The 18,505-nt window shown below is 41.1% G+C and overlaps 1 protein-coding gene across 3 annotated transcripts; it reads right to left on the reverse strand.

The window, feature by feature from the left end:
- Positions 1–1,300: 1,300 nt before the first annotated feature.
- LOC137346967 (RNA-binding protein 24-like) lies at positions 1,301–18,135 on the reverse strand. 3 transcript variants are annotated; one of them, XM_068010927.1, is made up of 5 exons: positions 18,069–18,135; positions 17,683–17,843; positions 11,870–11,993; positions 7,329–7,374; positions 1,301–3,550 (listed from the first exon to the last, which is right to left on the reverse strand). In XM_068010927.1, the coding sequence occupies exons 2-5, from the start codon at positions 17,839–17,841 to the stop codon at positions 3,295–3,297; spliced, it is 585 nt and encodes a 194-aa protein (XP_067867028.1). In that variant the 5' UTR covers positions 17,842–17,843; positions 18,069–18,135; the 3' UTR covers positions 1,301–3,294. The 3 variants fall into 3 exon arrangements, with proteins under 3 accessions (XP_067867028.1, XP_067867026.1, XP_067867029.1); XM_068010925.1 differs by having other exon boundaries at positions 18,038–18,135; XM_068010928.1 differs by having other exon boundaries at positions 18,034–18,129.
- Between the last annotated feature and the right edge of the window lie 370 nt (positions 18,136–18,505).

Raw genomic sequence — 18,505 nt, forward strand, 5'->3', positions numbered from 1 at the left:
CAGATTGGGTGACTGCTTTGCGGAACATCTCCGCTCAGTCCGAAAGCATGACCCTGAACTTCCAGTTGCTGGCTATTTCAACACACCCCGGCTCTCACGCTCACATCTCTATCTTTGGCCTGCTGCAGCGTTTCAGTGAACATCAACGCAAGCTCGAGTAGCACCTCATCTTTCAGCCTTCGCGATTCAATAATGAAATCAACAATTTCAGAGCATGACTGGCCGTTTTATTTTATTTTTTTTTGAACCACGTGCCTGCCTTAAACATGGTTTTTCATGATGAGCTGTTCATTATTCTGCCATTAACACACTCGCTGGACTAATGCTTTGTCTTTCACCACAACCATTAACACACCCTTTGCCTTTGCCCCATAACATCTCTCCTGCCCTTTGCCCTATCACATACCTCCCTCCCTTCACTGCTTAAAACCCAACGCATTTCTAACCTTTGCTAGTTCTGTTGAACCTGAAACGTTAACTCTGCTTCTCTTTCTCCACAGATGCTGCCTATCTGCTGAGTATTTCCAACATTTTGTTTTTATTTCATTTTCTTTTTAATTCCCTTAACAAATGTTCCCTCTTGAAGGCTTTAATTCCCTTGTTGTGATGCAAAGTACAAAGTATCATCCAAGTGGTGATTACTGACATGTGAGCAGTCCATTTTATGAATGGGATATTACAGCTAAGTCCAATACTATCGCCATCCAATATCAATAAACATGCACTTCCAGCATGCATCACTGGATAGCAATCACACAAGGCAACACGAGCTAATCTCCCCCTTCTGGCATACTAAAGCTAATTGTAGCATCTCCTCCCATCATAGCCAAGATTTGTCAACACAGCTTCCAATCAAACACTACTAAACCTGTGGATCTATTTTGTAAGTGCATGCGTTTTTATTTCCTCTATTGCCTCACACCCTCACTCTCATATTTGGACTTCTGTGCTTGGACACCCAGTGAATTTCAAAAGTATCCCAACCACCTCCAACCCAGCCCAGCACAAAAATTGTTAAACTGGAAAAAGTCAACCAAACTACAGAATAAATAAGGAATAAAAGCATAATTATGAAGGCACAAAATTACATACACTGGACACAGCTTTGAAAATGGGCCTCAATTGAAAGTACAATTGTCTATAGTTGTCGCTACATTGATGGGATTTTGAAGGTGTCCGATGAAGGGTCACTGACCCGAAACGTTAACTCTGCTTCTCTTTCCACAGATGCTGCCAGACCTGCTGAGTGGTTCCAGCATTTCTTGTTTTTATTTTTGAAGGTGTATTGTACATCATACAATATACACACCAGAATTATAGGTACATGGTCATACTTTTCATATTTTGCAAGCAAATACATAACCTTCTTCCCTCCCCTCTTGAAGGCAGTGATTTATGTTAAATCAGGGTTGACTTAACATTTTGGAACAATTGACAGAATTATGCTAAAGTTGTGCTAGAAATGCAATCTAAATTGTTCTTACCCCACCCCTCCACCCATTTTTATACCTCTTCTCACCCATACTTATTTGGCCTACATCTAGCACTGTCACTCTGCAACAATGGAGGCAGTAGCTTGAACCTCAGAAAACTGGCTGAATTAAACATGTAGAAGGACAAGTTAAAGTTGCTCATGAATTTGGCACATAGCAGAAGAAATGCTAGTACTGCTGCTGCGGGCAGAAGCCAAAGTCTGAGATTCTCTTTGTTGGTGGCTGATTAGATTTTTTATTAAGTCCAAGAAGGCAACAGGTGAGCTATTTTTATTAGTGGGAGTAATCAAAGGGCAGAACACCAGATGTCAGAAGACCAGGCAGGGATTGGACATCTTCAGTTACTGGTAGTACCTCATACCTTGCTCGTGGCTATTAGTCAAATGATGCGGTACAGTACCTATAAGGACACTTAAAAATTGTGATTTGGTCAGAAGGAGGGGAGAGAAAATGTACAAAGAGCAGTTTCTTTTATTCTTTCATGGGATGCGAGGATCACTGGCAAGGCCAGCATTTGTGGCCCATACCTAAATGCCCTTAAGATGGCGGCGAGTTGCATTCTTGAACTGCTGCAGTCTGTCTGGTGTCGGTACGCACAGCGCTGTTAGGAAGGGAATTCCAGGTTTTTTGATCCAGCAAGAGTGAAGGAACTGCATTATCAATTCAAGTCAGTATGTGACATCCTACCCCTCCACATACACTTCAGCAAAGGTCATCAGATGTGCATCCCAGCTTAATTTTTCCTCGTTTCCCCCCCCAACTTCTGACTAAGAAACTAAATCAGCCTGAACTGGAATTAGGCCCAACACAAGACTCACTACAATGAAAGAAACTTGAAGAAATTCTTTTCCCAGCAATTATCAGCTACAAAGTTAGAGGAAATGCACTACATACATTTTGTACAGCCTTGGCATCAAGTAAGAGACAGTTCAATATTACTGTTTATAAATATTCATTTAATTTAATGTTTAGAGCAAAAGAAACATTTTGTTTCAGCAATTCAATACAAGTACTTACAGGTACTTGCAATAAACACTACTGACTGATCTCAATTTCATAAATTACTTCAACTTGGTTTCCCCAGGTAGGGTGGTCTGGATAGATGCATAGCAAATTCAAGCAACAGAATCCCCAAATGTACTACTCCCACAATATAGAAATTCTGATCAAAGTATAAAGTTACAATTATATAAAAATCCTGAGCCAAGGATGGAATTGTAATGCAACAATCCCCTTATATAGAAGTCTTGATCTGTATCTAAGCATTCAAAAGGTTTCCATAAATGTTGTAGAATATACTCAGATTACAGTAGTAATGACATCGTCCTAGTTGTCAATGAGTGATACTTAATTTGAGAGGTGTTGAACTTGCTCTGCATGCTGACCTGGCTTTAGCAGACACAAGTCTAGTGAGTGGTTAGACTCAATAGACCCTACTCTGCCATTTCTTGAGTGAATCTGCTGGATAATAAATTCACATTTCCAAATACAAAACACTTCCATACGGACTTTTCCCTTTGAGGTGGGAAAGGCAGCATAACAGAATATTCAAGTGTTTTAACTTCCAAGAATCCTAAAAGGTGGGGTGATAAAGAGGGAAGTGACCCAGAAATATACCACCAGATTTTCCTCTATTTTGGATGGATTTCTTTTTCTATAATAAAAAAAAGCAGTATTTTCAATACTGGTACAATGGTAGTAGCTCCAAATGGTACAGTTGATATATGAACCCAGCAGTATTTAATTTTCTTTGAGTCAGCATTCAAGATCTCAGTCAGTGTTAACAAAAGCAATCACAAGGCTATCGTCTCTGAAGTCCAGCTGTGTGCAATGTTGTTGGCTCATGCTGGCCATGGCTCAGGTTTGGAATTCCAGTCTGTAATGGAAACTGCATTGTGTAGGCATAGCCAGGGTTGGGGTAATGAGGGGAGGCCGGGTAGAGATTTTCATAGGTTGGGTACTGTGTATACAATGCAACACTGGAATCCAGGTACGAGGTGGAGGGCACGACCAGGCCAGGTTGAAGGACGGTCTGTGGAATCAGGTATGGTGCAACACTAGAAAAAGGGTCAAGACAATGAAGGTTAATTTATTGAGCACAGATAGTCGCTGCACGATTTTTAAAACGTGTGCAATGCACCAACCTTTATGTAATGCGCAGTCGATGTATTTAAGTGAATGGGATCTTTAACTTTTTTTGCGTGGCTGTGTACACGCTGCAGTTTAATGGCTGACTGTTTGGACTGCACAGGAACTTCAGGTTGTTGCACAGCCTAGAGGGAACACTGTGTGCATCATATAAAATCTAGAAGTTATTTCCTGTAAATTCCTAAAGTGAAGTTACAGAAGTACAGTATGAATCAATCGGAGGTATTGTCTAAGATTGATTGATCAATCAAGGAGCTTTGTAGAAAGCTATTGGCATGATACGAATGTAATAACTTGTCAGCATTGTCACAGCACCACTTTTATTTGTGGTCAGCTTGGCTCAGTGTCAGCACTCTTACTGAGTTAGAAGGCCTCAACCCCACTCCAGGACTCTAGATTGTTTAGCATTGAGGGAGTGCTGGTTTGTTGGAGGTGCTGTCTTTCAGATCAGTCATTAAATGGAGGACCCATCTGCCTGTTGAAGTGGACAAGAGAGAGATCCCAAGGCATTACTTTAAGAGCAGGAGGGCTCACCCACCATACTGGGCAACATTTATCCTTCAACCAACACCAAATACATCAACTGGCTGCTGCACTTGCCCACACCAAGTGATCTCTCAGAATTGCTGGTTATGTTGAAGACATGATTGTCTTGAAGGCCCAGTGACTGCATTTAAGGCAGCCAATTTCAGAAGAGTGCCTCAAACATGTATTTGCATATGCAAATAGGGGCTCCAATATCCATTTCAGACACAGACCCTAAACTTCTATACTGGAGCTATGGGCACACTTCTAGCATAGAACATACTCTGGCATTCCCCACCATATTGGATGCTTGGGTACACATTTTTGGCCTGTAAATTGGGCACAACGTCAAGAATCTCAAGGCACAAGTGTTAACAGGTAGATAACCAAGAGGACGTTATACTTGAGCTTAGTCTGGATCTTTCGCAACACTCCTCCTCTGCTTAAACACACACACTTGCAGTACAAGTCAGTGAACAGCAAATCAGGGGCAATGATTTGTTTTCCCTTCTCTAGCCCAGGTATCAATCGCAAGAAGCTAACTAATGGCAAAGATCAGATTTTGAGACCACACCCCATTTACCCATCGGACAACATTGATGCTCAAAAAAACCAACTGGACAAAGACCATGATTTTTTTACCCCCCACAGCTGACCACCACCTGTCTCATCATACATCTCAATTCCTTCGCTGGAAATTGAATTGAAAAGTAAAAATCTCCGTAGTGTTGAAGGACTCTAAGCGGGGCTCAATGGATACCTACCATTTTAATGCAATTTTATCCCCCCACCCCGGCCCCATTTATACAACTGGCATCTCCAGAAATCCAAAGTGCCAAAAGATAACTCACTGTGTAATGCTCTCATCCCAACACAAGACCTCTGGCAGGAAAAAAAAAGTACCTGCTAAGCACACAGCAGACATCTAATTTATTTCATAGCAGACCACAGTGTTGACAAGGTGAAAAAACACATTTGTAAGAATTAACTGCAGTGGAAAGGAAGGAGTGACATGGATTCTGGATGCAAGGCCAGGTGCCATATAGACTACGAGTACTCCAAACTGTTTGGTTCAGCCCTGGGATGATGACGCCAAGACCAAGACCCATGACAGGGGTGGTGACCTGTGGTACTGAATGTGGGTCACTCATAACAGCAAAGAGTTCCATACTTACAAAGATTTATTTTACTACTTTACAAACATCATGTTTCAGATCCTCCCACCCCCCCTTACTTTGTTTAAAAACAATTAAAAGACCAAATAGAATTTAAAAAGCTCCTTCCAGGTTTATATTTGTAGATTCTCTTTGCATTTTCGCAAGGGGAGCAACAGCATCACCAGTGACTAAATGCTATATTAATTCTCCTAAATTTATTAGCTGCTCGCCAAACCTGAAACTCTTTCACGTAGTAACTGATGTCATGCAGGCCCCCACCTACCAAGAATGAGGAACAGAATTTCACCACTTGATCATTAATTTTAAACTGTTACTGGAGTGAAGAAAGAACTGGTTTAAAAAACCCACAATGGATCCTTGGCTGGAAACATTTTTTGCATATGAACAGACAGTACTTGGAAAGGACAAAGGGGCTATTCTCCAATTTAATCCACAATGGACTTTTGATTACCAGACGTTGAGGATGGAGGAGCTCACATTGCAGGTTAACTGTCAAGATGGCTGAATACACAGAAGACGTGGTCAGACCAGTTTAGTCACACAATGAACTGGCTGTTGCAGAAATTTGAACTTGCCAGAGTTTTGAACTGGCAGAAAGCTGTTTGCTCCTGGGCCGAGAAGACCTCTCCTCTGCCTGTTCCCATCTCTTTCTCACAGAACTCCAAGACCCATTGAAGACACATGAACCCCAAGAGAGAAAAGTCTCCTACAGTGGGCCCCAACAAGAAGCCAGATCCATCTACAAACAAGGACTCCATAGTGAGCTCAAAGCACAGTAACAAGAAACTCTTCAGATATTGTCTCCAGCTCCCCACTTTATTTTTCTTCTGCTCTTTTCTGCCTCTATTTGCATGTGCGCATCACATATGCATGCTAGCGTGAGGCGTGGTGTGTATCCGTAGGCGTTAACTGAATTAAGTTTAAATAAATTTCACTTTTCTTCTTTAAACACAAGAAAGCCTGTTTGTGCTCAATTCTTTGCCTTATAATTGGAAAGCTGTGAACAAGGATTCACCAAGGGGGAGCTCAAAACAGTGTTTAAAATCCTGTTACAGCAAGACCAGGTGAAGGCTGAAAGGGACCTCTAGACACCTTCCTCACCTGGTCGTAACACTGATAAAAGTTAATTCTGGGAATAAGGTGCAGTGTAGGACACAACACAGCTTGGAACATCAGGCATAATTTTTAAGCAGCTCCCTGGATGCAAGAAGCTGTACCAGGCTCAATGATATTGTCTGACTCTGGACTGATGGATAATCTTCCGAAAGATTGAAAGAACTTTTAGTTTCTGAGGAAGTCTTTTTGTCACTAAAAAAAAGAGAAAGTATTTATCCTTTGAAACAACAAGCGCAGAACTCCAGGATTTACAACTACCACATTGTTAGAGTGGTAGGACACAAGTATCTCCTGTCAGGTGAGCGGAGTACAGTTCAGACTCTTCCTCAAAAAAAGAGGGAGAGCCATTCCAAACAACTGGTCTACAAATTGCATTGTCCGTGGCCTGGAAGCAGGTTAAACGCTGCTACATGTGGTCAAAGTGCTGGAGGGCAATCCAGATACTGGCAGTGCTTGGAACAGTACTCGATTAGGATTAAACACTTTCAGAGGATAAGGGGAGAACATTTGCAAAATAAAAGCAGGAGTTGGAAGAGACAGAAAGGAATCTGGCCTTTGCCAAGCACCTCCCCAAACCAGTGTTGGGTAAGGTTATAAACCATCACCACTTTTATTGCATTTATAATCTTGGCAAATACCAGGCTCTCCCAATTTCTATTCATTTAACATAAAACACAAGCATGCACACACGGAGAGTGTTATGGTTGCCCTTTGTCGTTTTCATGGGCACTAATGTACAAGTCTTCTCAAATGATTTATACAGCAACCAAGAGATTCACTTTTCAGAGATCAACACAACTGTTGTACTGTCAGGATCATTACTTCAAAATAACTCAACAAGCACATGAAAAGAAACATGCTAACTTACCCATTCTGCATCAGAGTTGAACGAGCTTGTTGCAGACCGAGACCCACTGTCATTTAAAAGGTGGCAAAAAAAAAAAATCAGCATCAGAATAGATTTTAACAGATAAAGGACATTTGTTATCCAAAGTACAAACATATATATATCAGCTGAGCTAAAATTTAGTCAGTCTTTGATACATTATGTTAGTGCATGGAGATCCTGTGCCTAACCACTATCCAGTGTCCTTCTGTTGGACATTTGGCAATAACAGAGCTGGCTTCAACTATGATGTCTCCCATACCATGGTCAGATCGTTAGTTTAAACTATGCTCATACATACCAGTAAGGTCACTTGGTTGATTTAATGGATTGCTGCTAACCCCACAGAACTATACATCAGCTGAGCCATAAGATAAGGGGATACATTTTCTCACATTCAACAACTTGATTAAATTAAATCCAGATTATAGCATCTATAGGCCAGTTAGTTTATCAGTGGTGGGTAAGGTTTTAGAAACAATAATTGGGGGTGAGGTGGGGAAGACACAATTAATTAAGGATAGCCAGCACGGATTTGTAAAAGGCAGATGGTGCTTGCCTAATCGAATTGAACTTTTTGATGAAGTAATAGAAGGTTGATGGGGAATGCAGTGGTTGTTGTTTATATGGATTTTAAGCAAGTGTTTGATAAGGTACCCCATAAAAGGCAGGTTAACAAGGTCGAGGCTCATGGAATGGGAGGATCAGTGTCCAACAGGATAAAAAAATGGCAGAAAACAATGAGTCATAGTTAATGGCTGTTTTTCAGACTGGCAAATGGTAGACAGTGGCATTCCCCCAAGGGTCAGTACTGGTACCACTGCTTTTTTTTTGCTATATGTAAGTGACTTGGATCTTGGAATAGAGTAGAAACTCAAAGTTTGCTGATACCAAACAGCAAGGTTGATATGAACTGCCTACAACAGGACATGGATAGGCTAGTAGAATGAGCAGACAGGTGGCAGATGGAATTTAATACTGACAAGTGAGGTGATGCACTTTGACAGGAGGAATACGGAGAGGCAATATATACTTAGTGGCACAGTTCTAAAGAGTGATCAGGAACAGAGGGACCTGGGGGTGCATGTACATCGATCTTTGAAGGCAGCAGGACATAGAGAGAGCGGTTAGTAAAGCATATGGGATCTTGGGCTTCATAAATAGAGGCATTGAGTACAAAAGCAGGGAAGTTATGCTGAACTTTTATAAAAGCACTGGTTAGGCCCCAACTGGAGTATTGTTCAGTTCCAGTCACCACACTTCAGAAAGGATGTCAGGGTCCTTGAGAGGGTGCAGAGGAGATTTTAATTACAAGCTCCGTGGAGAGCCAGGATGGACTCAATGGGTCTAATGGCCTCCTTTTATGTTGTAAATGACTGACTATGACAATGTAAAATATGAAAGTCAAACTGAAAGAGTCCAGAGAAGCAGGGAATCTTCTTGATTATACTGATCTTTAGATAGATTGCAAGGCAGATTTTTTTTAAATCAAAGTATACTTCCTCCTATTGTTAGGTAAATTGGATACAGCCTGCATCAAGGATTTTTACAAAGTTACAGCCAGCAACAATCCATGCTCTTTCAATAATATCCTTGTGCATTTGGTATTTGACTGCCAGATATTTCCTCCCATCTGAGAAGGCAGAGGCTACTCTAGAACAGTATCTGAGAATTGAACAAAACTTGATTAGCAAGCTTGGGCAAATTGAAATATCAATTATGAATGGAATTTAAAGCTAGGATCTCTGGATGGAAATCCTATGCTTTACCATAGAAAGTTTGTTTTAATAGAATGATTTATAACAAATTCAGAGTTACTTAATCCAAGTCCCTACCCAACACCACTGTGATTGCAGCAGTTCAAGGAGAAGGTCTTCTCAGGAACAGATAATAAATGTGATCTTAGCATCATCCACAGCCAGTTAAAAAAAATTAGTTATGCCAGTATTTATTATAACCAGCAAATGAATGGCACTGGCCATTTATTAGAAATTAAATGGGCACGGGCAAGTCTATGACCTTTTCATCTGAAAGTAGTTGCTGCTACAAGTTAAAGATCCAAACAGCACATCAGGCTCTTTAGAGCATCTGGGACCTGTGTGAAAAGGACAAGCAACTGTATGTCTCCTTAAGCCGACTGAAGTATTGTTAATGAACAGCACAAAGACTGAACCAGGAAATGCAAGTTAGAATAGTGAATTTGATGTCAAACAGGTACAGAAAAAAAAAGGGGGAAAAAAAAAGATTGGATTGAAGAAAAAAATTAAAATTTCTTTAAAAGATCTCCAACAATTAATATCTGAATGAAACTCCACACTTGCAAGTTAATTTTCAGTGCCAGAGGGGTTGTTTGGCAGTAATTAAGACTTATCATGCTGTTAAAATGGGTAGCTAGATGGAAATGGACAAGCCCTAAGTTTGCGATGAATTTAGTCAGTTTCTATCATGCAAGTAGAGAACTTCACCCTGTTCAATATATCGGAATGGGAAGCCAGAGAGCAAGATTCCAGTTTTACACTTCTTACAAAGGAGTGGCACATCCTGGACAGCAACTTGCAGATTTTCACTGCGCATCTGTGTTCATCTGAAGCTGTTGCCTGATTAGAGTACAGCGGTGAGCGCCATTAGTCTTTATTCTGGGCCCATGTTATTTAGCTCCTATGCAATAAGTAGGAGACAGTGAAAGCATGGTGGCTACCAATGTTCCCTCTAAGCTGTGCAAGTGCATAGCTATGCAGCAATCAGGAATGTACCACGCAGGGGATAAACAGGCCATGTACAAGCAGCAGTTCCTTTAAGATGCGCACATGTGCGGCAATCTTAAAGGGACCACACAATGCAAAAAATGAGCCATGCACAGCGAAGGAAAAAAATTAGAGAACATTGGCATCTACTAAGCTTTACTGCCAGTTATGTTTGCTTGAACTAACTTGCACTCAGTATCCTCAACCACCAACTGTGTGTAGTTCAGTAGAGTACTACTACAGATCTGAAAGCAGGTTGCTTCCTATCCTCAGTTGGGACACAATACAACTGTAACAAAAACCTGGATCTTACTATTAGTATTAACAAAAACACAAGAAATTGGCCGCTCAAGCCAGTTGTGCCATTCAATTTCATAGCTAATCTGATTGTGGCCTCAACTCCACTTTCCAGCCTACCCCATTAACCCTAGACTCCCTTTTAGATCAAAAATCTGTCCAACGCAGCCTTAAATATATTCAATGACACAGTCTTCACTGCTCTCTGGGGTAGAGAATTCCAAATATTAACGACCCTCAGAAGAAATTCCTCCCATTTAAGACAAATGAGGAGACCCCTTATTCTGAAACTGTGTCCCTTAGTTCTAGATTCCCCCACGAGGAGCAACATCCTCTCAGCAACTACCCTGTCAAGCCCGCTCAGTCTTGTGTTTCAATAAGATCACCTCGCGTTTTTCTAAACTCCAATGAGTATAGGCCCAATTTGCTCAACCTTTCCTCATAAAACAATCCCTTCATTCCAGGAATCAACCAAGTGAACCTTTCCTGAGCTGCCTCCAATGCAAATATATCCCTCCTTAAATAAGGATACCAAAACTGTATGCAGTACTCTAGGTGTGGTCTCACCAACACCTTGTACAGTTGTAACAAGACTTCCCTACTTTTATACTCAGTTCCCCCTTGCAATAAAGGCCAACATTCCATTTGCCTCCGTAATTACTTGTACCTGTATGCTAACAGGTGATTCACGCACGAGGACACCCAGATCCCCCTGTACTGCAGCATTCTGCAGTCTTCCCCCACATCCCCCCACCCATGTAAATAATATTCTGTTTTTCTATTCTTCCTACCAAAGTGGATAACCTCACCTTTTCCCCCCACATTATTTTCCACTATGCGTTTCCAGATCAGGCTTTATCCACTGTTGCCCTGAATATGTACTCCAGCTATTCTGAACTTTTATTTTTTCAATAAATTTAAGTTTGCTACAATAGTTTATGACAAGGCAGCAAACTGGTGTCTCATTGACCTCTTTACATCCATCTAGGTGTCTCCAGAACAAAAGATGAGGTGCAGCAAATATTGCAAATGCAAAGTGCAAAAGCACGGTCAACCTTTAAAACAAAAAAGGTGCTGCCTGGATCGGAGCTGGTAGACCAAACAGGAATTAAACTCAAATGGCTGTCAGGGCTTTGAACATCCACTTCCTTGCAGGATATCTGAACAGTTACAGGTCAGTTTACAGCTGATCATTACAACCATGCTCTAGACTACCAATAGGCAACCGCATGGAAGATCAACAGCATTTATGTAGTACTTTTAATGCAAGAAAAGCATCCCAAGGTGCTTCAGTAGTGATCAATCAATACTGTATATAAAACTGGTGGTCATCAGGACACAAATTTTTCTGCCTCTTCAGCTTTGAATGGTTGGCCACATCCAAGGCTCAAATCCCTGACCGAGATCAAGTCAAATCCTTTCACCAATTTTTTTTTTATTGTTCTTGGGGGAAATCATTAGCGCCCAAGGACTCAAACATACCTGACTGTACCATGCGCGGTTTGGCTCCAAGATAAGCAAGGTTCACATTAGTCTTTCTTCCATCAATGATAGGATTAGGATCTTTACACGCCCTGTCCGCTGCAGCCCAATCTGCCATGGTAACCTGCAATTTAACCCACACAAAAAAATGATTACGGTAGGAGAGTAAAACTAAAAACGGAACATGGGTTTAAAATTCAGTGATTAGTTTTGAAGAAACGTCATGCAAGAGTAATTGTTTGGCCGTCATAATCAAAACAAAAATAATATTTAAGTTTGTTATTTGGCTTTTCAATATCTCCAATTCACACCGAGGTAAGAGTCAAATGAACAGCAACTGTGCTCCAGTACTTCATCCAAGTAGTCAGTCACGTGCAAACGTGCAGGGAGGCCCCCAAAGCTAATTCAATAGCAAACAATTTAGAAAGCATCTTTCATGTAAGAAAACATCCCAAGGCACTTCCCAGGAGGATTATAAAACAAAAAAGTCACACAAGAGTAGGTCAGACGATCAAAAGCTTGCTCAAAGTGGGTTTTAAGTAATGTCAAGAAAGGCAGAGAGGTGTAGAAAGGCAATTTCAGAGTTTGGGGCCTAGGCAACTGAAGACGCAGCCACCAGTGGTGGAGTGATTAAAATCAGGGATGCACAAGAGATCAGAATTAGATGAGCACAGATATTTGGAGGTTTGTGGGGCTGGAGGAGATTACAGTGATCAGGAGGATCAAGACCATGGAGGGATTTGAAAACAAGAATAAGAATTTTTAAAATCAAGATGGTGCTTGACCAGGAAACCAATGCAAGTCAGGGAGCTCAGGGCTGATCGGGGAAATGGAACTTGAAGGTTAAGACATGGACAGCAGAGTTTTGGATGACCTCAAGTTTACAGAGGGTAGAATGTGGAAGAGTCAAGTCTATGGTTAAAAAAGGTATGAATGAAGGTCTCAGCAGATGAGCTGAGGCACGGGTGAAGTTAGAGGTGGAAATAGGCAGTCTTCGTGGTGCTGCGAATGTGTCGTCAGAACCTCATCTCGGGGCCAGATGAAGCAAAGGTCACAAACAGTCTGGTTTAGTCTCAAACAGTTGTTAGGGAGTGGGATGGAATCAGTAGCTAGTGAACTAGTTTGGAATGAGACTGAAAAACCATAGCTTCAGTCTTCCCAATATTTAATTGAAGAAAATTTCTGCTCATCCAGTACTGAAGTCAGATAGGCAGTCTGATAATTTAAACAGTAGAACCACAAAAATCCATACAAGCAGCCCAGGGAGAATATTAGTGATCAAGTGTAGAGATTCTGGTTAATATTCCTCATGGAGCATCATCATTGTGGCTAGTTGTAAACCTTTAGCAGACATTTATTAACTCAGCACAGATCAAAGATTTTCCAAGTCCCGACTAAACTATAGAAGTTTACAGCACAGGTGGTCATTGGACCCATCATGACTACTAGCATCTTGCTAGCATACTCAAACTAATTCCACTCAATGCTCTCCCCCTATAACTATCTTTCTTCACTTCAAATACATTGCTCAGTAGCACACCAACACGTTTAAAAATCTTGACTGTAATGTTGCGAATCATTAAGTTGATCATTGAAGATCACTATCTTAGCATGAGGATTTGTGGGCAGACCATGGCACAGGCACTGTACATCGAACTAGTGATGCCACATGTCAATTGGCTAAGACAATTATCCTTCAGATTTCATGATTTAATGTACTTTTACAAAACCCATCGACTCTGTAGTCTTATTGTCTGATCTGCCTCACCCTTGCAAAGTGAAGCACCATCTATTTTTTATTTCTTTGAAACTGGTTAACAATTCACAAGCTAATTCTCAACTCTCAATCTATGGGGCTGCCCTGCAGTTGGCTCAATGGATTATTGAAGGAATATTGAAATTAGTTGATAACAAATTGGATCTGACCACAATTTGTGGCAAAAGTTATGAAGACTGCAGGAGGAGATAGAGGGGCTCACAGGATGGGCTGATACACAATTTAGGAGAATTTGAATTAGATCTTTTGGAAATAATAAAAATAAATGCAAGTTGGTAACAATTTAACTGGAGTCAAGGCACCTTGGTGGCAGATACAGAGGTAATGAGAATGGCAGTGCAATTACACAATGTCCTATGAAAGGCATGAGACAGAATGCAGAAGCAAAGAAATAACCTTGAACTTGTATAAGAACTTGGTTAGACTGCAGTGGGTGTATTGTGTAGAATTTGGGGCAATGGACAAGACATACCATATATTCACTTAGTTGGTTCCAGTTGTGAAAACTGACAGATTAAGGGTCAAATGTGATATTTCAGTTTTCAGAGGAAAATAGGATTATAGTTCTTTATTTGGAATAGTGACTTGCAGTTAGTATCATGTGTTGTATTCCCCCTCAATCTAAAATTGTAGAGAGTTGGTCTGAATCTGGCCCAAGTCACAAGTTGGAATTGAAAAAAAAAACAAAAATAAGATCAAGGGACACATAGGCATTAGCTCAGTCTTGTATCAGACCAGTGGGAACTACTTCCAGTTGGGCCAAACTGAGCTCTACCGTGTTTATAAAAAATTCTGTAGCAAAGTAACCTGACTTTTCAAAACTCTCATTTACCGTCATGCTACCAGAACTGTTGTTACTCCGAGCTCTAGTGTTCATATCACTCCATGCAAGGCTGTACTTCAATCAAGGTCAGCTAGATTTAGAGAAAACGTCATTTTCCCTGCAGGTGGATGTGTTATACAGCACCTTTGGTTTCGGAGAGAAAAACCATTAGTTTAATTTACGGGACAATATTAGAAATTCAAGGATCAATAGAGGATTGAATCAAAGAAAGCAAGCATCCAGGTGCAGTAAGCAATTAGGAGGGCAAATGGTATGTTGGCCTTCATTGCAAGACAATTTGAGTACAGGAGCAAGGATGTCTTAATGCAGTCATACAGGACCTTGGTAAGACCACATCTGGAGAATTGTGTGCAGTTTTGGTCTCCTTATCTGAGGAAGGATGTTCTTGCCATGGAAGGAGTGCAAAGAAGATTTACTGGGCTGATTCCTGGGATGGCAGGATGGACATATGAGGGGAGATTGGGTCGATGCAGGGAGGATGTTCCCGATGGCTGGGGAGTCCAGAACCAGGGGTTACAATCTCAGGATACGGGGTATGCCATTTAGAACCAAGATGAGGAGAGATTTTTTCACTCAGATGGTGGTGAACCTGTGGAATTCTCTACTGCAGAAGGCAGTGGAGGCCAAGTCATTAAATATATTCAAGAAGGAGATAGATATATTAATGCCAAAGGGATCAAGGGATACGGGGAAAAAGCAGGAACAGAATATTGAATTAGACGATCAGCCATGATCTTTTTTTGAATGGCGGAGCAGACCCGAAGGGCCGAATGGCCTACGCTTGCTCCTATTTTCTATGTTTCTATGAAGCTACCATAATGGAGTCAGCTAATGGCAAGAGGGCAACATTAAAAGGTGTAATAAAAGCAAAATACTATGGATGCTGGAAATCTGAAATAGAAACAAAGTGCTGGAAATACTCAACAGGTCTGGCAGCATCTGTGGAGAGAGAAGCAGAGTTAACATTTCAGGTCCATTCTGATGAAAGGTCACAGACCCGGAACATTAAAAGATTTGCTAGCTGCATAAAAAGTGCTTGTCCACCGTATTACTTTGGGAGGGGCAAGAGCCATACATTACACCTGTGTCACAGACACAAGTATCTTTTTTCTCCTCAGATTAAAAAAAGTGTGCACCTTTAAGACTCTTAAAAACAGTGCACCTTTAAGGGAGAGAAAGTTCTGGAATTTTTAAGGCACAGTGTGCCACAGCTGCATTGTTGTTACCTAGGCGAGAGCGGTCATATGGTATGATGTTTCAATTTGACTGTGTAAAACTGGCAAAAACCAGTATGAACCAGTTCGTTTTTGAGACACTCTTCAACATTCTTCTCTACTGAAGAGAAGCGGTCATTTTTCTGAAGAAACCATTTGTATTGCTGAAGGAACTGTTGATCCTTACTGCAGCCAAAGAATTGAATGCCTGTTAAGAATAGACTACTGCATTAAATCCACATGAAGACTTCAAGTGGCCTTTGACTACTTCCACATTAGAATACTTGAAATAATATGCTGCGACCTGTGGAGTGACAGAACTGAGTTGACAGTGCGTTGCTCCCACTGTGGTCATAACACTTGCTATAAAGACAGTATGCACAGATGCATCACTATACAAAATATTCCTTTCAGGTGAAGCAGCGATTTACTTGTACTTCTTTCAATGTGGTATACTGTATTCGCTGCTCACAATGTGGTCTCCTCTACATTGGGGAGACCAAACGCAGAGTGGGTGACCCCCCCCCCCCACCACATGCTCACATCTCAGTCCTGGGATTGCTGCAGTGTTCCAGTGAACATCGACGCAAGCTCAAGGAATAGCATCTCATTTACCGATTAGGCACACTTCAGCCTGCCGGACTGAACATTGAGTTCAATCATTTCAGAGCATGACGCCCCCCACCCCCCCTTCTTATATTGAGTTATTTTTTGTTTATTTGGTTATTTTATTTTAGGTTTTATTTAGTGTGCTTTGTTTGTTTCTACTGTGCCTACCCACTGCTTCTGTTTAAAAAATTTTTTTATCTTTGTGCTTTACAGTCTATTCACACCTTTTCTGTACTAACGCTTTGTCTTTCAGCACACCATTAACATACTGTTTGCCTTTGTTCTATGATCTTCTGGTCAGCTATTCTGTGACCTTGTCCTATCAACACCTTCTCCTTTGTTATCTCTTGCCCCACCCCTGCTTTACTTGCTTAAAATCTTTTACATTTCTAATATTTGTCAGTTCTGAAGAAGGGTCACTGGCCTGAAACGTTAACTCTGCTTCTCTCTCCACAGATGCTACTAGACCTGCTGAGTACGTCCAGCATTTCTTATTTTTATTGCATCATTGTACACACGGTTAACATTATCACTGCATCGTATGCGGAGTTCTTGTTCACTAACATCTCAACCTTGTTTTTCTTCAAGTAGTACCATAAGGATCTTCAGTGTTCAGTTGAATTGGACATTAAATACATTCATGTGGGCATTAAAGGCCATGGAACACTTTTAAAAAGAACAGGGAGCTCTTCTAGTGTTCTGACTAATTTCCCTCTTCCAACCATGAAAAAAAAGATTAATCTCATTGCTGTTTGTGGGATTTGCTAATGCAGAATGGTTTGTTTATTTATAAAAAATGAACAGTTTTTATGGAGTCAACCATTTTTTGGGGCCAACATAAAATATTTGGGAACTTGAGGACAATGTTGGCCAAGATATCAGGTACACGTGATTGGCAATCTCGATGTGGTAATTACATTGCTGAATAGTAAATAAAGAATAGGCACCATCCTTAGCCATGTGATCTCAATACCTATGTGCATGGCGAACGCATAAGTTTGACCATTTTGTATGTTGATTGGAAAAAATGGCAAAACCCAACGCAGTATGTCGATGCTCGCGACTGTTTTACTTCCTTGGTTACTGTATGGTAGGCGATGTTTGTTAAATAAACATATAAGTAAAGTATTGAGAAGACAAAAAGGAGTTTTCTACCAGGATTAGCGAATGTGATTAAACAGTATCTCCTTCGCACATGTAGATCGTCAACAATTATCACTTGGACAACACTGAGGAGTTTTGACCCAACAAACCTGTCCCCTTTTTGGTTAATTTCAACTCCAGTGTCTCACGAAATAGGACGCCACCTTTCCCGCCACCCCTCCAGAAACATATGAAAATGGGGCATTTGGCCAAATGAGATACTCACAAAGCCATAACCTCGAGATCGTCCGGTCAACCTGTCCGTTATTACCGCTGCTTCTTCAATCTCGCCGAATCGCTGGAAGTACCGTCTGAGAGATGATTCATTGCTATGATAAGGTAACCCACCCACGAAAAGCTTCCGAAATACTCTGTCCTTATTCATGGCTGGCATCAAAGGCGGAGGGGAAAGAAACAAAAAAAAAACTCATAAAACAATTACGTTAAAAAACACGAGAAGTTGATGACGTAATTATCAGTAATTAACTCATTATGAGCGTGTAGGTGAAGAGAAAGCGCCGTCGTTGCAGTGAAATTGATTTGTAATTGACACACTTTAGGGCAAGTAGTTACTCACTAACCGGCTGAACGCGTGTCTGCTGCGGAATTCACCTCTTTGTCTCGCCGCTCACTCCTGTGCTCAGTTGCTTTTGTTTCTTTGTAACTCTCACAATGTATCCACACAGGAACCGGGACACACCCCCTCGTCAGCCCATTGGCTTACTCGTCGTCCGCACCCGCCTTTTTAAAAGGATATATTGGCTGTTGATCATGTCAATCACCGTACTTCCTTTAATAGCAATCAATTCAAAACAACCAAAGAGAATTTAAGGTCGCCGCACCATACAGCTCTGACAAAAAACCCTGCTTTATTGATCGTGCTAATATATTATTGATAACTGCGGACAACATTAATATCACAAGTATGTCCCCTCAATTTTAATGAGCATGTGGAAAGGGGAAGCGTAACTGGACGAACGTAACGCCGTCTGGTGGATAGAGAACGCCAAACATGTTAACAAGCGAGATTGGGCTTCAGAAGTCTTTAA

Source organism: Heterodontus francisci, chromosome 31 (assembly GCF_036365525.1).
Source record: "Heterodontus francisci isolate sHetFra1 chromosome 31, sHetFra1.hap1, whole genome shotgun sequence".
NCBI classification, from domain to species: Eukaryota; Metazoa; Chordata; class Chondrichthyes; order Heterodontiformes; family Heterodontidae; genus Heterodontus; species Heterodontus francisci.